The sequence below is a fragment of the Myripristis murdjan genome, chromosome 9, assembly GCF_902150065.1.
Source record: "Myripristis murdjan chromosome 9, fMyrMur1.1, whole genome shotgun sequence".
In the NCBI taxonomy this organism is placed as follows: Eukaryota; Metazoa; Chordata; class Actinopteri; order Holocentriformes; family Holocentridae; genus Myripristis; species Myripristis murdjan.
This window is the reverse complement of record NC_043988.1, coordinates 8,532,502-8,556,686: the sequence shown is the minus strand read 5'-3', so window position 1 is coordinate 8,556,686 and position 24,185 is coordinate 8,532,502. Positions and strand designations below refer to the sequence as shown.

The following is a 24,185-nucleotide window of genomic DNA, read 5'->3' as shown; positions in this document are numbered from 1 at the left end:
TCAGCAGCTATATTACTGCTCTATTAATATCAATGTGACATGTAGAACATAAAGATGATCCAGCAGGGAGGAGCAAAGAGGAGCAACACAGACCAGATGCCCAGCTAGTTTGAACTCAACTTGATCTTTAATGACTTGTACATGGTAACTTTGCAACACTCACTTTTACATTCTAATATGAAATAAATTAAAACCATGAACACACACACATCAGCAGTTTGAGAATAGCGACAGGATAAAAAATAATAATAATAATAATAATTACAGCTGTCAAGAGGTATTTTGCACACATACATTTCAAAGAAAATGAGAAAAGTGGAATGTTAGTGCCTTTCATTATTGTACTTCAAACTGCATTGACTAGCAACAGATTTTCTTTGTTTTATATCCTTGTTTGGTATTAGTGGCATTCATAGCGGCCTGGATTTTGTTAAGAGCCAGTATAGTTTTTTTTTTTTTTCCTTTCTTTTCATTATTTGTCCCTGCTGTAATAACTTGAAAAGGCTGATAGGTTTACACGGAACCAGCATTCAGTCAAAGGAGCACAATCAGCATCTTTCAGCATATTTCTACATGTACTGCACCTGCGCTCACATAAATACCTGCAACATTCATCAGATAATTATAACCGAATCATGACCAGGGGATGTCTATGATGATGATGATGAATAAATACAACATACGGGAATGTTAATATACATATGCCAAGTGCTTTATGACTATACATGAACGAGGGGTGCATAATCAATGACGACTATTATTGATTCCACTTGTGTCTTGCAGAGTTGTGAGTAACAAAAGATTGGTATGAAACAAGTTCGGAGGTGCAAGTGTGTTAGATCAGATTGCTTCTAATCCTACTTGCAAAACAAGAGAAAGCTTTAAATTCCCATACAGTGAACTTCAGTAATGGTTTGATCAGCACAGAAGCAGGTGAGAAATGAGACGTGAGAATACAGGAATTGGATCAGTGTGTGTGTCTGTGCCAGTGTGATAAGAAGTAAAGTAGTGTGTCAACAACTTGTCTGAATCAGACTTTGATCAAATAGTATTTGAAAATAATTGTCAGTGCTGAAGGTACCAGATGGGTTGACACATTGAATAATACCATAAAGTTTAGGCAACCACAGGAAAGTATTTCAAAGTCAATTTTCTGTGTGTGATATATCACCTGAAACTACGTGGATTATCCTGTTGCAGTAACCCCGACCCAACCCCTGCTCTACGCAGTTAGGACACTAAGTACACTAAGAAGCATTTTCAAATAGTATTTTTCCAAGGTCTGCACTATATGCACGACTTAGGTCTCAACTTTCTCTTTCTGCTTCTTGCTCTTTTTAAGGAACGAGGGTGCCTTGAATTTCTTTTTCTTCTTGGAGGGGGACTTGGAAGGCGAGCCCTCCGGGGTGCCACCTTGTGGTTTGGCAGGCAGAGCGGCGGGAGTGGTGGAGGGTGGAGTGGACGTGTCATTTGTTGACAGAGCCTTCATCCCTTTTTCCAGTTCCTCTGTCGTCTGCTTCTCCTCCTCCTCTCCGTTCTGTATGGCTGGGGAGTCGGTCTTTGCCTCTTCTGGGTTGGGGATTGTTGGAGCATCACAAAGAAAGAAAGACAGAAGCTTCAGCAGCCAGACAGAGCGCACTGATCGGGCTAGAGCTGCAAAGCTACACGCCAGACATGTCATTGCAGTTGTGGCGAACATGCTTGCTTAATGAGAAGTGGGTCATGTTGCTGTTTCTCTGTACTTACTATGGAGACAAGACCTTAGCACCAGAGGAGTGCCCTATGAATCAGTGTAGGAACACAGAAAAGGACAGACACAGAGACAGAGGGAGAGAGGTACATACAATGGGTGTGGAGACAGGTGGATTTACTTCCCAAGGCCTGAATTGTGGCACATGTACATCAAACACCAGCCAAAACCAACAAAACAAAGACAAACACCATAGAAACCGGACACGCCCTGTTACTCCATATGGTAGCTTACCTTTCAAAGCTACTAAAAAGGAAAAAATAAACTGTAATGGGAAACTTTTTCTCCTTAAAGCACACTGCCACAACTTTTGCTAAGCATCAAATATCACTGGTAACGATAATAACACTGGTAGATCGGACACATATTTACTGTAAAAATTGGTCAATATTACACTTGCTATCTATGGAAAGCCTTTAAGCTGATGCAGCATTCCACACCAATATGCATAGATGTATGACATTATTGTCAAAATGCTGTTTCAGAGGTTTTTCTATGCTAACACAATGAAATCTTGAATGGTTAAAAATATTTATGTCATGAAAATAGTCAAATACAAATTTAAAGATCCAGAATGTTAGCACAAAATATCAGTATTTTCAATTACATAATCGCTATTGCCATCGCTAGCAACTATAGATAAACAATCAATCCATATCAGTCAAACCTTATTGACACAATGCCTGACAGTAATATGATATCTAAAAGTTACTAATAAAATGCTTTTTGGAAATTGCTTTTGTTTGATTCATTGGCAAATAGTGAGGTTAGGTGAATTCTTCCAAAATGTTAGTGGATATATACCGCAAAGTTTCGAGGCCGAATTGTTTTTGGGTGGAGACAGTATGTACAGTGCACGTTGAGAGGAGTAACAGGGTTGTCAGGGAGCATCTGAAGCATGAAAAGGCAGAAGCAGCGCCGAGTCACACATGTGTCCATGTGAGACTTAGAGCAGGCTGCTGGTCAGATGGCCAGTATGCAAGGCAAGCAGGGCAAACTGTCAGAGCACTGCCAAGCCTCACCTGAGAGAGGGGGGTTGCTGGGCGGTTGGCCCTTTGTGGGGGAGGTAGCAGGGGGAGACTCCTTGTCATTTGCCACCTCCTCCCCTACTCACACAAACACACGCACATAGATGCACAAGTGAGGGACAGTGTGTGCTGAAGAGGACACTTAGCTATGCAGGAAGTTAGAGTTGTGAGGTAAAAAGAGAAGTGAGGCAGGAATAGACAACAATCACAAGTGAAGTAGGGTTAGATGAAGCCATAGTGCTTAAATGTGCTATGTGGAGCATTTTAGACCATTGCCAAGAAAGTTAGCAGCTTTATAGTACAAAGCCCCGAGTTGGTGCAGTTCCTCCACTGGAAATAGAACTGGGGATTTCGGGGGTTTCATCGCAGTTGGCGGAGGGAGCCACTGATGTAAAAAATACCTCCAACATGTTTATCATCTTTGGGAGAGTGACAGGCAAAAGAAACACACCCTGCTCAACACAAAAGAGTGGGAGGGGTTCACATCACAACATTCTCTTTGTTATAGGAAACAATGGGGTAGTTTACTAGTACTAACATTACTACCGGCATAAGAGAAGCTACAAAGCATCTCCACATTAATTGTTAAAAATGCTACACATAGCACCTTTAAGACGGTTAGGAGAAAGTGTGACACATTAGTATTCACAGTAAAGGGTGGTGTAGGATGACAACTATAAAGACAGCTGTGGCTATAAAAAGATTAAAATCATCAGAAATAAAAGAAACAACTGTGTTCCTTGCACAACAACAACATCTACGAAAACAGCAACAAAGGAGGAGCAGGACTATATTCTCATATTGCTCTCAACACATTTTACAGGCAACAGTAATAAAGTTCTTTGCTGGTAAAAAGTTTCTTCTGAATTTGAGAGAAAACAGACATAAAATACATAGGCTGTACAGAAGGATAGCGTTTATATTATCTACGCCTGAGAAATTATATATCTCGATACATGTAGTTAACATTGCAGTTGTAGTGCTAGGTGTGAATGTGGCTGTATTGGTTGGCTAGTGGTGGCTGAGCTGAGTTGGGTCTAACGTACCATCGGCCCCTCCATCCTGTTTCCTCTGCACTTCCTTGCGATACTCCTCCAGCTCCTGGTCTGTCAGCTCGTTGAAGGGGTTGGGAGGCTCTGGCTCTGGTGGGAGTTTGGGTGGGCTGACTGGAGACTGAAACATAAGTGGGACAAAAAAATGAAATCAAAACCATACGCGTGTTTTGTCTCTCAGACAAAAACAGGCAGATGTTGGAAAGCACAGTAGCTGCAGTTTACCGGAGGACTGTCATCTGTTATGACGCTGGCTAAGACTTGAGACTGTGGTCCTGCGGTCTTCATGTCCTGACGATTCTGCTGCCGGATCTAAAAGCAAAGTGGTGCAAGATGAGGGCCAGCACAATGTTTTTGACATTCCTACTGAAAAGATTTTTTAATAACTGTATGACATATCTGATGTGTTTGCATGCGGAGGATGTAGGAGCCATGCATTTGAGTTGTACTTAAATATTCCTCCGAGCACTAGGTGGCGTATGGAAAAGGCCGAAGCTGGCCAAAGGACATTTAAGGTCATGCCAGTAATCACAGGTGTTGCTAACTGGAAGGAAGCAAACAGTTTTTGACAGTGCTCAGATGGTGTTGTATGGCTATACTTGATTTAATTTTGTGTTGAAAATTGGAAGTGAGGGCCACTACAGTGCAGCATCATATGGGCAATAGTAAGAAAATAAACAACTTATCATTGGTAAGGTGTATTGGTGGCATTGGTAAAGATGGAATATTGCTTTTTTTCTGAGTACACGTCTAAACAATTCAGTCCAATTAGCAGCCAGAAGCGGCTTAAGTATAGGACTTCACTATAGAGGATAATAGCAGGAATTGTGAGAGAGGAAGAAGATGACAAGCCTGGGAGCCAGGAAAGGGCACACCTGCCTTGTTTCGTGTCTCGAGCACCTCTTGAGGGTTGGTGTAAAGAGGAACAAACTGGTTTGGGTTCTCAATCTTGATGGACGTGCTGCCAGACTGCGTCACCTCCTCGGTCTTCAGCCACTGAGAAAGAAACATCATCTGAGGTATAATTTCCAAAACAGCATCCATGCAATTTAGTGGAAAAAACATGAACAGAATTTAACACTTAATATGCCCGGCACACAGAGGATATGGTGAGTGAACAAGTTATTAATTGACAAGGTCACTTTTATTCCTTAAAAGTGACGTATTCTTTCCACATGGGATGTCTGATGTTAATGCCATAGAGGTTTGGTCATTACAATTTCACACTACAAAGTATGTCTATTTTCAGCATGGGTATCACCGACTGACAGTGCAGTGTATGTGGAGCATCTTGTGCCACCAGAGGGCAGACTCTGCACTGCAGTGACCGTCCCAAGCAGAGGGCTTTCCCCTGCAATGCAGAGAACAGGGGAGAGAGGAGGGTGGGAGGTACAGGGGAGGAGAGAAACAGAGATGGAAAGCTAGTCTCCTCCCACTGATGTAATAACAGGGGTCTTTCATATTGTTTTTGTGTCAAAAGGCCCATCGCTGCAGCTCGGCTGGATCTTTCCCCTGAGGTACTGGCACATAACAACTAATGCTCCATTAGCATTAGCAAACCTCGCCAGTACAAAAGAGCGTACATCAGCCTTCATGAATCCAACAAGAAAGTGCTGACGTGGGGTAAGAAGTGCCCTCTGGTCTCATGACACAATATTTTGCATCATGCTAAAGGCCAATTCATGAATGCATAAGAAATATAACAGTGACTATGAAAAAAATGGCATTTCAAGAACAACCAGACGATGATTGCTTATACTGCTTATTCCCGTCCAACACAGTCCTATAAATCCATCCCTCCTTTGGCTGGGGACACACTCCATGACACTGACTGACACAAAATGGCCAAAGTGATTGATTTCCAAAATTGGATGGAGTTTGTGCTAGTTTAGTGTGGTTGCTACATACAGTTGACACAGGTAAAGTGAGGATTCATGACTTTAATCTATTGCTTTCTGATTAAGACAGAATTTGGACAAGTGTTGATGTCCTCTAATAGTGTGACCTGACCGATTCAAACCTAAAGAAAGACCAGGAACAGACTCTCTCCAGAAAGTGTAGAAAAAAGGGCTTCACTTCTGTGTCTGTTTTCATTCTGTCTTGAAGCAGGCATGAGCACACAGGTAACGTGTTCCTCAAATGAGGCTTGTTGCCAAGTGTGTCAACCTCAAATCTTTGAAGGTCAGTCATTAATACATCATGTCCAATTTTTTCTCTTATGTCTCGTAGTGTGTCCCCAGTCTTTCCTACACCCTCCTCCCTCCTCAGCCTCTCACGGTGGTACGCTGGTGGCCAGGACTGGCTTGGTCCTGGCTGACTTTCTGGTAGGTGTTGGGAGTGTTGAGCCAGCGTGTCCTCTCCTGCTGCTGGCGCTGAGCGAAAGGATGCTGCCTGAGAGCCGGGTGGCCTCCCTCCTCGTCAAACTGGTGGAAGGCTGTGGCCGTGGCAGGGACCTCCACCTCCCTCCGTGTCCGCGAACGCTCCAGCAGCACAGGGAAACGGTAGGCGTAGCCGGTGCGGTAACCCTGGGAAAACCAGCATGAGAGAGGACGTGTATTTTAGACAAAATAAGAGTTGGGGTCTATAGAAGGGGTCTATAGGCTTTCAGGTCACATAACTCTCCCCTATGACCCCATGGAGCCATACAGGAGGCCCTCAGCCTGTGGTCCTCTGCCCGTTTAAAAACCTGAAAACCTAAAAACCTAATGAAGTTGACTATCCTAGATGGTCAATTAACATCACAACATTGTTAATCTGAATTGTACACTAGCTGATGTGTAAGGTTTACAGTTGTAGCTAGTTTTACTGCAGTGGTGACTCATAGTCCTTTGGTGTGGAAACCAGCACCAACAGGGCAAAAGCTAGATGGTCTCCTGTGTCATCAGTCAACCAATCAATCAATCAATAAATAAAGCTAACAACAATAATAATAATTTTAAAAACTCTGTTATTACTCCCTCCACCAACAATATTTTTGTGATCTCTCCAGTTCTTGCCTGGTTATACACAGCCATTATTTGTGTACAGCCAGTCTTCCACTGGAACTCAATGCTTACATAAGATGTGGCTTCTAACAGACATGATGCAGTTTTTTCTAAATGTAACCAAATGTATAACACTTTTGTTCCCCCCAAAACAAACAAAAAATAGGACAATGTGTTTCCATGTTGCCTACCAGGTTATCCAGGGTCCTCATTAGGGCTTCAAACTCATGCTCCCCAAGGCGGCTCTTGTGTAGGGGCCCAAAGGTGGAGCCGGCCCAGCCCACAGTGCCGGCTGGGTTGGGTCTATGTGTGGTCCGGTCTAGCAGTATCAGGTTTTGTTCGCCACCAGCACAACATAAAGCTGACACCTGGACAACAACATGGGCTTCTGTGACTGTTTGTTTATTTTTTACTTATTCAAATAAGGTTGACTGAGCACATTTTCTTCACACACTCCATCACACTCACACATTTACATACATGTAAGCTTGGGAAATGTCCCATACAACCACTGTTTTGACTGATGGATCTCCACAGCAGCTGAAGGTTCAATGCCTGGCTAAAAATCATCTCAGCCATATTTCTTCTAAGTTGGGAGGAAGCCATTTATTAATATTTTACAAAGACATCTGGGGATTCAAACAGGCAACCTTTTGGTCACGAGCCTGCTTCCCTATAAGCTACTGTTGGCCCTGATTACAGCAGGCTGCAGTTTGCTTTGGCACTCTATTGTACTATAGTGCAGTGCAGTGCAATGCAGATCTGCCTACTCAATTACAGTGAAAGGATACCAAGGCAAGGTCAAGTTCCCAGGAGTAAAACTGGCACATCTACATAATGTACACATGCCAACTCACAAACCCACTCACTAACACCTACACACATGAAATGTTAGGCCTTTATCTCTGCTCACCCTCCCTGCACATACATCACACTCACAAAATACCTCACTGTGAGAACAACAGCTAATCTAATACTGTCTCTTGCCTCTAGCGGGTCAGCTGTTAGTATGGGATAGTGCGTGTGTGTGTGTGTGTGTGTGTGTGTGTGTGTGTGTGTGTGTGTGTGTGTGTGTGTGTGTGTGTGTGTGTGTGTGTGTGTGTGCGTGCGCGTGTGTGTGTGTGCGTGTGTGTGTGTGTGTGTTTGGGTACTACCTGGATCTGGCAGGCGGCTTGGATGTGGTAGATGGTATAGAAAGCCTCCTCCACAGATTCACCAAGGGCAACAATGCCATGGTTCCTCAGCACCAATACCTGAAAAACATCATGGGCTAAAGATTCATTATGGCACTCACAACTCTATATGTGCAAAAGGCAAACCTTTTTTTTTTTTTTTTTTTTTTACTGAAAAAGTACAATAAAGTTCTCCATCTGTCTCTCTGTCTACTGACCTATCTGTGATGGAAAATGAGCGAGGATCTGGTAAACTCTCAGAGTGAAGGAGGAGTTTATTGATGCTCAGCTGAGGAGTATGACCTCTATCTATCTATCTATCTACATGCATGAACAGACTATAAATAGCCAAATTAAAAAAAAAAAAAAAAAAAACATGAGATTAAGGATAATAAAAGTACAAAGTAATAATAAACACGGATGTTGATGGCAAGGGGAGAGGGAGAAGAAAGAGTGGACAGGGAAGAAAAAAAGGGTGCAGGTGTCTTAAATTAGAAAAGTGTGGAGGAGGATGCACTGGTAAACTTCGTATGTGTGAAAATGGTGACGTGTGCATAGGGAGGGAGCAGCTATACTTGGCTGAATAGGTCATATTGATATTTCGGCGTGTGTGTGTTTGTTTGCAGCCCATTTCAGAAGTACTATATAACTGGTTGAATTGGGTGACTTATAACATAATAGCATAACATAATTATGTTGCACTTAGCTTAACTCATTAGTGAACAATAATCATACTCAGTTTCAGTGCTTAGGTTAATCCCTATGTTAGGGCCATGTGGGATTATCAAATTATCAAATCTGAGTTGAATCCTCACAGGAATGAGACATTTGTGTTAAGCCAAAACAAAGTCTAAAGTGTTCCCCATTAAAGGCCATGGAATGTGGCTCGGTCAGTTCAAGACAGAGACAAACAAAGGAATTAATTTTTTCCATCTCATGCTGTGATTTTCAATATGGATGCCCTGCATGTCCCTGGATTTGATGTCAAAAGCTGCTAAAGAGTTTTTACTGGTTAAATCAGTTCACATGAGATGCAAATCTATTCAAAGTCACACTTCACATGATAAATGAAAGCAGCTCAGTGTTGTGCTTCTTTTAGAATCACAATCAGTAGTTTATATTCACTTATTCCAACTTTGCAAAAACTTTAACACAACACAACAATTAATCCTTTATAAGGCCACAACCCTTATCTTTTTTTCTCTTTTCATTGATACTGCTCCTGAACCTCCATGCAGGAGGTTCAGGGGCAGTATCATAAGTCCAATCGTGTGATCACATGAAAGTGTCATATAAAACCTGTTGTTTCCTAAGGTCTGCTCACCTTGCAGGTGGGCCCCAGGCTTTTCTGCAGCTCCACCCTGTCTTGTTCATCCTCCATGACTCCATTGTAGTCGTAGTAGGCCACATCACCCACCAGGAGAGCCTCATGGGACAAAGGCAGGAGGCCGCACTTCATGGCCGAAACCTGGACAGACAGTTAGCCGTCAGTAGTGGACGGTTAGAGGGAGGCCTAATATTTATAGACATGTAACAGGCTCAGTGCACATAATGGGTCCATCAGCAGCCACGTGTCCTGTCGCCATATGTTTAGCAAGACACTAAGGCCTCACCTGCTCACTCATTGAAAGCCGGTCTTTGATAAGAGGATCTGCTATATGCCTATGGGTGATTTCAACAAAGGTCATTTAGCTAGATTCAAATCTAGACTGTGGGTAATACATGGCACAGTACAAGGACACCCAAGTTGTACAACTAAATAATGTGATCGGGCTTAAGTGGTACAGCAGAACCACATGACACGAGCACCACTGCAACTCTGAAATAACATCTACCTTACAGCTAAAAGGGTGTAAATGATACATATTTTACTGTGAGCTGGAGAAGAGAGTCTGCTTTGGTAGATTTAGATAAACATGGGCTGTAGAAGGCTGATACTGGTATTTCAATTTTAAATTAGTCATTTTCTTTGATCACATTGGAGGGGGACAAAATGACTTAAAAAAAAAAAAAAGACTTAAAAAAAAAAAAGACTAATAATGACCCAATATATTATGGGTAGGGGGGGATCTGCAAATGGGCTTTAATGTAATTTAAATGACCTGTTTTTGTTAAGTATAGATGTTTTTATCATTGGTTCACTAATGATGTAAAAATATGTGGTTTAGATGGCAGTCTGTGATCAGGGATTAGACATATACCCCATTAGTCCTGTGCAGTGTGTATCTGGATATGGCCAACACCAAGGTCATGGTGTTTCCTCTAAGACGGGACAAATGGCTGATGCCAGTCTCTCCCCTGGCATCACACTAGGCAGACTCACCGCGGCTGTCGCTGGTGTGTGCAGGTGAAGCAGACAGCGTACATCTGGCCGGGCCGAGTAGATGGCCGAGTGCAGGCTGAACTCTTCCACGTCCACACCAAGGCTGGTGCTGCCTTTCTCCACCACCTCGCCCAGGATATTCACCTTCACCTGGGAACAGGAGAACCCCCAAAACAAATTTTGGTGCTTTTTGAAGAACAGCAGGTACATTAAGCTTAGGCTGTCAAATCAAAAAGACTGGATCCTCGTCCATAAATAAATAAATAAATTACAAAATTGCAAACCTGAACTTTTAAAACCCTCTGAAACAGAATTTAGGACACTAAAACCATTGACACCCCAGATACTAAAGCTAATAATACTAATGCTAATAATGTTTACTTGTGTGGCATCCAATCTAAGTTTCACATTAGAACAAATTAAGAGTTTTCCATAGACACCAGTATTGTACCAGTTTGATAATAAAATGGAATCGAGCAAAATGCATCCCGTCCATCACATAAGAGAGCTGTGAAACTGAATCCAACATTCAATAAAGTGGCACACCAGTAAGTCTGTTTAACTCGATTTCTGGTTGTAATTACTCACCAGACTGGATCCGGTCACTTCACTATAGGCCAGGCCGTCTGGGAGCACCAAGAAGTGCTCCTGTTCCTTACTAACACGCAGCTGTAAGCAAGGAACACAACAAAAATAAATATAAATACTGCTACTTTGTGAAAACCCTGTTCTTTAAATTTCAGAGTCTTTCATGTCTTTGGATTGAAATTTTAAATGGTCCTTTATGGGTTGAGCACCTTTCATGGCCTTAGGAGCAATGGGCCTTTTCAAAACCACACAGGACATTCAATGCATTATAGCTGCCATTTTGAAAAAATTAATTAATTCCTCAAAATCTTACTATCTAGCTTTTTAGACATTTGAAGTTTTCATCTGACAGCACTTATGAATAGAACAAAAACGGTGAGGTCAAATAGATAGTTGAGTAGCCAGTAAAAGTGGGGCACAGAGGGATCAAAGGAGAGACACAGAGAAAGAAGAGTGTAAAGAGAGATAGCTACAAGAAGCAAAAAAGTACATAATGAGAAACAGTGGAGGGCATGGAGGAGATTTATTCACTTTCATTCAAATCAAGAGATGACGTTTCCTCAAAAATGAAAACTGGATATTGTGTGCTATTAAAAGCCTTTTATATCCAATCTATGAGGAAGTCATTCTGATGGAAGGCATTGTCACTATCATGCAAATTGTCCTTTCCACCTGAGACTGATTTAGAATTCCATTATCATTTAATTTAATGTGAATTGAGAATGAATTGACCCTAACCTTGGCAGCTGCATGAACAGCCATGCAAAAGAATACAGAGACAGAATCAGACAATACAGGTCAACAGTGACATCGCTCACAATGGGCGCAAGTCAGCCTGTGAGTGATGTTTTTCTTTTGGAGATGAGATGTGTGTTGCCTGAAACAATGCCTCTTGAAGCTTGGGGAATTTGGCTGGTGGTGCAATGGTGGGCCAATCAGTTTCATTCTATAGATGCTGGATATCAATGTAAAAATGCATTATTCGCCAATGATTAATCAACTTTGTTCCAGCAGTATCTGAGAGGCGAGGACTCCAGTGTCAAAATACACCATTCACCTGATTTATGTCCAAACCAGGCCAGCAGAGGCTCAGAAATCAGGCTAAAGGGCGTCTCAGTAGCTCACTTGGTAGAGCAGTGGTCCCCAAACTACGGCCCGTGGGCCGGATACGGCCCGCCTCCACATTAGGCCCGGCCCCCTGAACAATATCAGAGACGCATTATGATTTTTTTTTTTTTTTCTGTGAACCCAGAGAGGGTTATTATTTATTTCATAAATAGTGTTATTATATATTTCCTGAGTTTTTTTTTCTGTGAAGATCCTGGAAAGGGTTATTAATATTTGGTTATGTGTGGCTTTCTGGAAAACAATCAGTGTTTACATTTAGGCACCCCTGCGATCGTCACACTTTTTCTGTTACAAACTGACTCCGGCCCCCCATCAGAGAAGGGAAAAGTTATGTGGCCCTCACAGGAAAAAGTTTGGGGACCCCTGTGGTAGAGTATGTGCCACATCAAATCCTTCCCTGACTCCTTACTGCAGCATCCTGGGTTCAAATCTGAGCTCAAGCCCTTTGTTTTCCCTCTAGCTACCCTGCCTTTCCTGTCTCTCTCTACTGTAGCTTTCAAATAAAGCAGAAATGACAACAAATATTTTAAAAGAAATCAGGCTAAAAGGACAAAGCCCAATCCACAGTTCTTTCTGATCTTCTTCAGTTGTGGGCGACAAAACAGAGAGTGATCATCCAGTAACTTCACAACCCAGTCTATTCATATCTATAAAAATCTCAATTGGGAACTTTGACCCTTGCACATATTACAGCTGGTTACTTTATCATTTTAGAAACTAAAACTTTTTCCATTGCTTTTCCATCAAGTTTCCCAGTGTATTTTAAATCTTTATTTTATTATTTTATGTTATTTATTTATCCTGTGTTTCTTTTTCTCCAGGAAATATCAACTCAGACTGCAAACGCTTGTGCTGCAACTCTCTGTTGCACTCAGGGTACTGTGCTCCAGGGCACTTCAGAAGTTAGATACTGAGGGACGGGACAGCATTCTTCATTAACTTTCCCAAGCCACGTTTCCCAGGCTTTGCTGAATGATTGCAGATTGCCCCTGAAATCATTGTAAGTCGCTCTGGAGTTTGTTAGGACTAAGTGTGGGTAGGGTAACTCTCTGCTGTCCCTCAATAACTACTTAGGATTTAGCCTTGAGCAAGTCATTTAACCCCCAGCTGCTCGTGTGGCGCTTCTCATTGGCCAACAGTAGAAAACTGTGTTTGCACTGGGTAGCTCCGGGGTGTGAATGTATGGCACAGTATGAATATGAAGGCTGCTCAGCATTGCTGGAAAAGAGCAAGAATTCAGAGTTGACTTTCCTGTGGTAAATAATCATTAAAATAAAATCTAGTAGCACTTAAGCCGCCAAATGACCTGCCATAATCACCATGAAATATTAAATATAACCACTTCTATTCACAAAATAATTCAGTTGATGATAGTAATGATGATTAGCAAATATTTCTATGTCAACACAGTTGTCTGCATTTAACACATAGAGGGTATAATACAAGCACGGTATCTTAAAGTCATATTGGAGTTATGGTGTTATATTTTTCATATACATGTTTATGCACTAGGATGTTCCAAAATTTAATCAGGTCACTTACTATATAGAGGAACTTTCAGTTTCAGCATGATGTTTTTATCATGTATTGTTCTGGAGTTATCATGTTCACAAGAATTTGCCTACACATACTCATATGACACCATGATGACATTAGGTCCTGCATACCATGTGTCATGATGATGATAAAAGTACGAATGCTTAAGGTGAGAATGTAATGTAAACGGATGATGGTACTGACAGTGAGGCAGGTGCGGCTGACTTGGGCCCAGCCGTAGAGGTCGACCAAGCGATGGACACTGGCCAGCTTACAGCGCATCAATCTCTCGCCCTTCACCATGCTGCCAGGCTCCCAGCCGTGCAAGTCGTTGATGGGCGTCACCATCATCATGTCTGTATGGTTGGAGGGAGGGGTGGGGGCAAGAGAGGACACAATGAGGACAATGTTCTGTTGGGCACAGCTTATGTTTTTTATGCCTATCAAAGGTAGGTATAAGAATATTTGATTAGTTTAATTGGCCAAATTTCACAGAAAATGCCTTTGTTGTTGTTAATTTTTGTAATTTCGGGAACTCAGGCACGCTTTTTCCTGGTGTTTCTAAGTGCATAACGGCCTGGCCTTTTATGTGATTGCACAAAAAATTTAAAATTACTCCACTCAATGAAAAGTATGCAATGAATGAAGAGTAAGCCTTTCAGTGTTTCTGTTTTATGAATATTTGCATTTGAATACATCTTTATGTGCACTTCCTAGGGATGGGAGACAGTATTGCTACAGTGCACCATTATCATTATTATTATTTCCAACAATATGTTATCAACAGCAGTTATCAGGGTTTTTTTTTTAATTAATACTTCATGGCTTTTATTAAGAGGTCTCCTAATATTTATTTAAGTGATACAACTGGAAAAAGAAAAAAAGGAAAAAATATACAACAATTCAGCTGAGTAATGTGAGCAGTCAAAAGTGCACTCCAGTGGTGCTGATAAGCCCCTTTTGTTTAAAGGGCACTTCATGAGATGCTGTGCCAACTCTTGCAGTACACGTGGTCCGAGTTTAAAAATACATAACTCAGACTAACAGTGCAATGCACAGGTTAATACTGGAACATCTGAGCTAGTAATTGAACACCAAAGCTAACAATGGAGTGACCCTGCAGATGATAGGACAACTGGAAAACAACGGTAACAACGGAATTAAATACCCAGGCTAACAAAAGAACATCCAGGCTACTAACAGAAAGGAACACCTAGAATATCAATGGAATGCCTGGGCTGCTAAACATTTACCCAGGGTAACGATGGAACAACCCAGGCTAAATGCAGAACACATGGGCTAACAAAAGAATGGGACATCCAGGATAATATAAAACTCCTGGGCTAATAACGGAACGGAACGCCTGGGATAACACAGAACTCCTGGGCTAACGATGGAATAGAACACACAGGATAACATAGAACACATGGGCTGACAAAGGAATGGAATACCTGGGACACCATAGAACTCCTGGGCAAACAAAAGAATGGAACACCCAAGATAATGTAGAACTCTTGGGCTAACAATGGTATAGAACACACAGGATTACATAGAACTCCTGGGCTAACTATGGAATAGAACACATGGGATAACATAGAACTCCTGGGCTAACAATGTAATGGAACACCAGGGACAACAAAACACCCATCTTAACAACACCCAGGCTAACCACTTTTGCCAGTTTGGTGATTTTGGTGCTAGATTTATTAACTTTTCAGGCGCACAAGCAACATTATTCCTCAGATGTAACCAGGAAAATATGTAGCGACCTTTTCTGATCATGAAAAGCAAAGCATTTGGCAACGAATCCGAACAGTTGATGCTGAGCTGTAATACTCGTTTAATCCAAATAAGTGTCATGATTACAACGTTTAGCCCCTCCCTCTGCTAAGAGTGGGAACAATACTGATATGCTAATGAGCATATGATGTCATCTGGTGTTTTCCTACATGTTCTTGAGCAGCCAAGAGATGGAAATGCTGGGGCTTTTCTTTTGGGTATTTTAAGGAACATATAGTATGTTAGAGGTAAATTCTGAAGGTTTTAAGGTATCCATGGTCCTGTGCACCTACTGGAAGGAGAGACTGATAGGGCTGCTGGGGAGCCATGTGAGGCCATGAAGTCAGCCAACTGCCTCAGAGCCCACAAGTTGGATGAGCTGCCACCCTTCTTCATCTGCTCCTGGATCAGCACATCCAGCTCCTCCCTGAATGACTACACACACACACACACACACACACACATAAACATTACATCATAATAGACACACACTATAAATAATATTTGAGTTTCATAATAACACATAATTGACCCCTTGAACTCTGATTCCCCTTAAGTAGCTTCAAAGTTAGACTAAAAACGACAGTGTCACAAACACATTGTATGTGGCTGCAATGCTTCACTGAAGCGACATCACACTTACACGGAGTGAAATATTCAAACCTGGGATGCCATTATTTTATGGCTGCACCGTTAGATCAAACAGAAAATATCCAGATGTCTTGTGTATCATTTCATCTACACTTCCCTGTAGGTCAGTATAATTTGTTTTATTTATTTCTGTACATTTGAGCAACTGCTCAGTATACAATTGTAATGACACACCCACGAATGGGATCGGCAGAGATGAAGAGTGCACATGCACTGATTAATACTCCTACACAACGGAGGCAAGTATACACATCAAATGAGTCAACCTCACTTTACCAGTCCATTCACTTCTGCACAGTCACCCTCAGCTCATGCACGACCCATCTTGTACTTTCTCTGTGGCCCGCCCACATGCAAAAAGAGACAAGCTCATACATTCTGAATAGGTTAACAGTCTGCAGCCCCAGCTGTCAAGTGACGACTGAGAACAGATTTCATCTGAGCTGAGGACATAAACATATCCATGAGAATCTAATGAGAGGGAAGAGAAGAGAAAGAGAAAGAAAAAGGAGAGAGGAAGTGGGTGATGGACGGAGAGAAGGCAGAAAGAAAAAGCAAAGCACACACACACATGCACAAACACACAAACACACACAGCGGAGCAGCTGTCTCACCGGGCTCTGCAGGAGGCTGGAGATACGTTTCTTATGCTGGGGGCCGGAGCCAGGAGTGGAATGCTGAGGGGACTGGAGCCCCTCAGGGACCCCATCGCTGGGGCTGCGCTGCACCGGGGTGCCCTTGGGAGTGGGAGACTTACTCATGATCTACTATGTTGCAGTGGGTGTCTCACGGCCAGGGATGGGTGGGGACAGCTGTGGAGAGAGGGAAGGGAAAGAGTAACAATGTCTTTTACATAGCATTTTTTTAAAAGCAGTATTTACCAAGTGCTACTACAACCAACCTAAAGCAATTATCACACACATAGAATGAATTAAAGCAGCACTAGGCAACTTTGCATGTTTTAAACTTTGCTTCACTTCAATGCCTATAAAACATAATGTGCAATGCCAGTAAACTGCACAGAGCACGCTCGTGTTTACCCACATGGCTGGTCTGGGATGCTTTGTACCAAAGGTATGAGAGAGAGCAAAGATCTACTGTTCTCGAAAGAGAGCTGCCAACAACAGTTAGTAGGCAGTTTTAGATTTCACTCTTAAGTTTTAATTTGTTCCTGTGGTTGTTACTGGGGTGAATCTAACAATGAGGATGGGTGTCTAAAAAGACGTTTCTTTGTTTCTTTTGGTCAGACATAAGTTAAGGGATGTTATTTACCTTGACAGTTTCGGAGGTAACTTCCTCCTTCCTCAGAAAGCGTCCAACTGACAGCCACAGCGGCATGTCAGCTGGCTGCTTTGTATAGCTTAACTTACGTCTGACCAAAAGAAACAAAAAACGTCTTTTTAGCGTAAATGAAGACACGATGAACGTGTTTGAACTAGGATGGGTGTCTGTTCTCTATTGTGGTCCCTCTTTGTAGTTTAGTCTTAGAAGAGGTGTGTTTGTATATGAAAATATTGTTCAGTAAAAGTTTAAGACAAGATATAAAGATTAGAAGGAAAAACAGTAAACTTAATCGGATGAAACATCACATAAAAGCTATGAAACTATGTTTTAATAAAACACCATATGGATTCTGCTAGCCACTCTCCTCAGTTTGGTCAGAGCAAAAACTCGAATTTATTCTTGATCCTTGACTTTGGAGCAGCTGGAGGATCCAGGCAGATCTGAGGCTTCTCAACAGCACAGAGACTTAAAAGGATGGTTGAGTTCTTGGAAAGATAATCAAGCAATTGTCAGTTCCAAACAGCATGCTTCATCATTTGAAATATATTCTTCCAGTAAAACACACAGAATAGCGTAACCACACAGTCAATCCCTCTGAATCTACAAACAATAGCATAAAGCTGAAAGATCTCTCTCCTGCTGTCAAGCCCAAAAAGTGTGCCAAACAATTTCAGCTGATAAAAAAAAAAAAAAAAAAAAAAAAAAAAAACAGATAATAATTCACATCTCTCCTCACTTACTCTCAATCGTCAAATTGCAACATTGACATGAAAAACCTACCCTCACATTAAGGATGCTGTATTCCTCAGAGGACTGGCCGGTGGAAGTGCAGGGCAGCAGAAAATGCAGCATTAGCAGTAAGAGCTCAGACGCTGACGGCAGTATCAAAACCACCAACAGGAAGTTAGCTAGTGATACAGCCCGGTAATTGGAGAAACAGTGAAGAGTTACCGTAAGGACCTTTAGAGAAGAGTTGGCCACTCCTCCACTGAGATGTACTCGCACACACACAAACACACACTGTACTGCACTGTACAGATAAGGTCCCAAACACACCACACCCTCGCTCCTGTGCTACCTCTTATTAACGGCCAAAATTATTTACAGTACTTGCTCGATCAGCTGTATGACTCTAACATATCTGTGTAATCCCAATCCAACTGTCACTCCCATCCCCATTGCTCCTAACATGCAGGGATGCTTCTTTTTAGGTGTTCAACCAGAATAACACTGGGGAGAGTTGCCTCAGATCCATGTGCATTGCTAAATCTTCCTGCATCACACACATCTGAAAACCAGCTGGCAGATGACAGCCGAAAGAGCTTTAGTGACGTTAAACCTTTAATGGAGTTGCTAGATATACTGAACACTTTGACCTGATAATGTCAAGCCTCGTGAGCTAACGATGTTGATCCACAAGCAGTCAAACATTTCATTGACGATCTAAAAAGCTCAGCAATTCTCTAACACCCGATGCATTAACTCAACCTGGTCATTTTTTTCTTTTTTCATTTAGCCAAGGGAGATTTTGCTGAGCCTGCCAAGTCATAATGTTGCACAAATTGACACCAAAAGCTAATGGAAGCTGCCCAATGCAACCGCTGGTCACTGAACAAGTCACCCTGTGCTCACAAGCAGTGACCGGAGGGTGAGGTGCCTTTCTGAAGGGCTCCTTGATATTTTTGAGGAAAAAGCCCCAGATTTTCACAGTCATTCTGGGGATGTGAGGCGGCAAGATTCTGATCCTCTTCCTCAGGCTCTGGCACTGAGGAAAATACAGAAAGGTAGTACAGATAAAGATAATACACTGCTGCTCTTATGTTCTCAATATATTTGATTTTTAAATACTTTATATGGCCATTTGGGCATTACAACTGTCTGTGGGGAAAACTGCTCTCAGAGCAGAAAACTTTTTAAAGAAATCCTCTCTTTTTGGTTCTGGGTAATACTGTTTGAACATTTGCCTCTTTGTCTCTAGTAATTATTCGCAACAAAGCTGATGTAATTTTCTAGGTGTGACCCACAGTGTTGTCTTGTGAATAATCGCACAAACACAGGCATCCATGTATATGCTTCATTTTCCCTGCTGAAATCCACATTCAAATGTAGATGGATTTTATGGTCAGTTATAAAGCAGACTGAGTCAGTGAGCCAACCAAATCCTCACTGTGTCAAAGCAGCGGCAGTCTGCTCCCTTTGTCTCTCTCATGGGGCACTGGCCCATCCCAGTTTGATACTCTCTAGGTGTATTAGACGCTGACAATAGAGGTTGGTTGACTGCGTGTCTGTGTCTCTCTCTGGGAGGAGAGGAGGCCCAGCTGCTGAGAGGCAGCAGAGAAAGAGCCTCTCTCTCCAGGGAGGGTTCTAATGACGAGGGGGAGACATGGAGGTCTGGCTCTGAGCCCACTATAGCTTCCTCCTCCTCTCATCCTTATCCTGAGCCCCACTGGCCGAGCAGCATTATCACCTGGCCTGCGTCTCCAAGGAAACCCCCCCACCAAGCAGCTAGGTACTTATTTTGCAACCAAAGTGCAAAGCCAGAAACTGTTGTAAAGTTTACCTAAAAAGCTCATCATCATAAACCTAACCTCATTTCATCCATTTTCAGGCTAATACTAGGTGACTTACAGTGAGAGATCAGCCAGAGGTTCAGTGCCTTGCTCAAGGACACTTGAACAGAACACCTTGGTGAATTAACGACATGTTATAGTGGTTAACTTGTGGTCTATCTGTCAATACAGACTACCTACAGAGAACAGGCATAGACTGGCCATCTGGCAGATCGGGCATTCTCCCGGTGGGCTGGTGGGTCTGTGAGCCGGGCTGAAGTGTGTTTTGTTTTGTTTTTTCCAGAGAGTAGCCCATGGCTGATTGGCTAGCCAGGCCCATAGAGCAGAAAGAGATCATGTGATCGGACAAGTAAGCTCCTGCAGGCCTGAAGAGCACAAACTTTTTTTCCTTAGCTACTAGACTAACAGAAGTGATTTTTTTGGCAGGTCCAATATTCCAGATAAGCAGGGCACTGAGAGGCTCAATCATAATGGCCCAATATCTGAGTATCAGCCACCATTCTGCTGCTCTAGTGACAGTCTGTCAGTCAATGCAGCCCCCGCAGCCCCTTCCGTCCTCACTGTACACCACTAAATGAGCATGTGCGTACAGACACATTTGGCAGAGACAGACTGGAGAGGTCAGTGATAATGTAGAAGCAAAATACAGAGAGCCACATAAGTAACTTTGATAAAGACTGTGATTGCTGAAGATTTTGAATCCTCAAAGCTTTCTATGCAGAACCACTGTCAAATAATAATACTTAGCCATGTATAATGCAAATGTGGGAAATACCCTAAAACCTCAGAGAATAATACAGTTTGAGGGAAGTTATTTTTTGTCCTATAAATTATAGGAATTGACTGGAACACCACAGCTTGAACCTTAAAATGATAGCCTTAAAATGTACAGCGTTTCAATGAAACATGTACAAAAGCAGAAAAAAACGCAGCAAGATACAGAAATGAGGAATTTATATAAAGATAGATTTTCAATTGAGGCAAAATCAAACATACTGACATTTTTTTGATGGAAATATCTATTTTTCTTCAATTTTTATCAAAATTGCAAGTGTAAATAAAATGTAAGCCCTAAAATACAGTTCATCTTTTCACCCCTTTTCATCTTTATTTATTCCTACTATTATTCCCTGGATTAAGAGGTCAACCAGTCAGCTAGAGAATGAACATATTTCTCCAGTCATAATTGCAGTTGTTGGTGGTGGTGATTGGACTACCTATTTGTTTATTTTTGGATCTCAGACTGGGCTGTTCATATGAAGTATGAAGACAGATGATGATGATGTGATACTGGTCTTTGGGGAAAACTGTGTTCATTTGCATATTCCGCTTTACACTAAAAAATATTTGGCCTCACTGTGTGGGCCTAATATTGTTCAGTAAATTTGTACATTGGTGTACATGTGCTGTAATACAGACAGGCAGTGGCGTTGCCTTTGCAGTGGGCTGGTCTGGGTCACAGTCCAGGGGCCCTTATTTGTCCCAGTTTGAGAATTCATGTCTAAACCAACATTTACAAAAAAAAAAAAAAAAACTCATAAATGAGAATGTGATTGATTTTAAAAATTCGTCTACTGCTGCAAATTGTTCAATGTAGGTGGGCAGTTCTTGCGTGTGTGCTATATAAATGCACACGTATGCAAGCACGGGCATTCATATCTGGAGGATTTAAGAGCACATTATCTTCAAATACACATTCTTGTATTGATTTCTGTAAATGCACCCACTTTCAGCAGATGGATTCAGCAGACGTCTTGGGTCTGAGAGTGGAAATCCAGTCAGAGAGAGGCAGATAGGAGTATAATTACATAAGTAGCTGCAGATTGATTTTCTTTGGCTTGATTTTCATTAGGTTAATGCCAGAATGGTTAGTCAGTGAACACTAATGGTTAGTCGGAGGAAACTACCTACATAGCCACTTTCAAGCAAGTCAGTATTGATTAATTCCAGTTTTCCTTAAAGTCTCAATTCCAAATGTATTTATTTTAGCTGTAACTATATTGAGGTAGATTCTTAAGGGATTTTATTAGAAGTACTTATTTCAACAATCTGAAAATATTCCATCTTGACATATATGTTTGTTTTAATTAAAACTATAAACAAACCTTTTACTGCCAAAAGATGCACAAAAGTGCTTTGATGTCAGGTGTCTAAGTTGAACTGCTTATGTAAGCATATTTTAATATTGATCACTTCTGGGTTTCCATCATTAACTGAAGCTCAGCTGTGATTTTAATTCAACTCATAGTGCACATATAGTGTTCAATGTAGAGATTCATGCCTACAGCACAGCAGTATACCAACCTAATCACTGTTAATAAGAAGTTACAGATAGGCAAACTTGCAATGGCATGCTGATATTACTTATTAGAGTGGATGAGCAGTAAACCACCCTACAAATATATGGACCTAACTTTGGTCATGTGATATACTGTTTAGTTACAATGCAGCCTACACAAGATGAAGACGCCTGTTTAGTATATGACTGATGTAATGGCACAAGCCAAACAAAACATCATCAAAATAAATAATACCAAAGATTAAGATACTTTTAAACAGGATAAATGAAAGAACAGTAGGAAAACCAGGGAAGTGATGGCATGAGTCTGCCTTTACAGTCAAGGAAATTTATTGAAGTGCAGCCCTTGAACGACATCACTAGATCATGGGTCCTAATGCCACGGATAATTCTGAATGATAATGCAGATGATGATGATGATAATAATAATAATAATGATGATGATGATGATGATGATGATGATGATGATGATGATGATGATGATGATCTTTCCCACAAGCTGTCAAAATACAATGGATGAGTTCTACTGAACGTGTTTAGGTCTAGGTGTCGAGGTACGTGTCTGTACCTCGAACGCTATACTGACTTTGGCGAGATAGCAGGAATAATGACTAAAAAGCTCTTTCTGTGGAAGACGCTATTCGGTAATTCAACGCTCGGCATAGCCCAGTGTAAACCGTAAATGATACTGTAATGTGAGATCACAGGGTTGGCCGGCTGCAGCCGGTCTGCTAGGTTTTCTACACCAGGCTGCTTTGGCTGATGAAGCCCTTCCTAGGTTCAATGTCTGCCTTTGTGCAGCGGGAGATGGAAATCTGCACACCCACTCCCCACAGAAAAACACCCTGCCAAACTGAGGAGGTGGAGAATGGGTTTTCTTGCTCAGAATGACGTGTGATTTCAGCAGACAATATTTCGCACCTACAGACCCCTCGCTAATCAATTCAACTTGAACTCAGAAGCCTTTCAAAAAATCGTTTAATGGACTCGGTTTCTCTGCACGGTGCCGCCCGACCAGCGGCCCGCGCTCTGCATGGCTGCCTAGCAACACACAGCGCTGCAGCATCAGCACCAGCCGAGAGCAGAGCTGGATAATGACCAGCCGCAATATGCAGAAACCAGCAACGACGGCACAGCTGGCACGAATGCCTCCAAAAAATGTAGCAATCACTGATACGAATAAAACTGGTACACTATCTGATTTGAAAGGACCGCAATAGCTATTCGTGGTATGCCTAACAGTCCTAAAAACATCCGATACACAGAAACAAAAAAAGGCATGAACGTCGCTGGTGTGAGCAAGGATTAAGAGCTGTTAAGCCATTCGAGTCGTAAATAAGGGATGCCCACACCGTGGGCCTTTCCCTGCAGAGCAGGAATCCAAGCATGGATAGTAAGGTGCAGGCCATGACGTGCACCGCACACATGAGGAGCAGTCTTTTTCAGGTTTTATTTTTACAACATGCATCTGTTAGTGCATATCGGTGGAAAATATGGATGCATCGTAGGTCTAGGTATAGTCTACTTGGTAAACATTAGACCAGTAATCAGAGCATTGTGCCATAGATTAGACCAGCATCATGACTACACCGCGCACACACACACACCATGCACCCTACTGCTAGGACAGAGTACGCCCAGCGAAATAACTATTAGGCTACCTTGTCTGAAAGCGCAAACACACCAAAATATTAAGAGGCAGCGTGCTTACCTCAGTGCATCCTCGGCACCTTGTCCTATGTGGGTGCGGGTCACACCCACTACCTAATTCCGGTCCCAAATTAACAAGATAGGATTTTACACAGTGTCTGTAAAATATTAGGTTGAGACTCCAAAGGTCCTTTGTCAGGCAATTTCCAGGGCCTCAGCAGATACAAAATCTATGAACCCTGATGTTTTTCATCCCGCTAGGACCAACCCACTGCCACGCCTGTCCACCGCTCGACAACCAAAAGCTCTCATTCACACGCTTCCAAATATCGTGGGAAGGAATCTCATCTGCGCGCTTTATTTCTATATTTATTTCTATATTGTGTTGTTT

General features: G+C 42.1%; 1 protein-coding gene across 7 annotated transcripts; it reads right to left on the bottom strand.

Moving 5' to 3' along the window:
- Positions 1–107: 107 nt before the first annotated feature.
- add2 (adducin 2 (beta)) lies at positions 108–24,185 on the bottom strand. 7 transcript variants are annotated; one of them, XM_030060088.1, is made up of 16 exons: positions 18,056–18,252; positions 16,606–16,803; positions 15,634–15,775; positions 13,766–13,917; positions 10,898–10,978; positions 10,310–10,459; positions 9,311–9,454; positions 7,969–8,067; positions 7,006–7,182; positions 6,107–6,355; positions 4,710–4,826; positions 4,056–4,142; positions 3,825–3,951; positions 2,773–2,856; positions 2,147–2,149; positions 108–1,569 (listed from the first exon to the last, which is right to left on the bottom strand). In XM_030060088.1, exons 2-16 carry the CDS (start codon positions 16,750–16,752, stop codon positions 1,301–1,303), a joined length of 2,028 nt encoding a protein of 675 aa, XP_029915948.1. In that variant the 5' UTR covers positions 16,753–16,803; positions 18,056–18,252; the 3' UTR covers positions 108–1,300. The 7 variants fall into 7 exon arrangements, with proteins under 7 accessions (XP_029915948.1, XP_029915942.1, XP_029915941.1 ...); XM_030060084.1 differs by lacking the exon at positions 2,147–2,149 and adding an exon at positions 1,747–1,780 and having other exon boundaries at positions 1,492–1,569; XM_030060086.1 differs by lacking the exons at positions 2,147–2,149; positions 2,773–2,856 and adding an exon at positions 1,747–1,780 and having other exon boundaries at positions 1,492–1,569.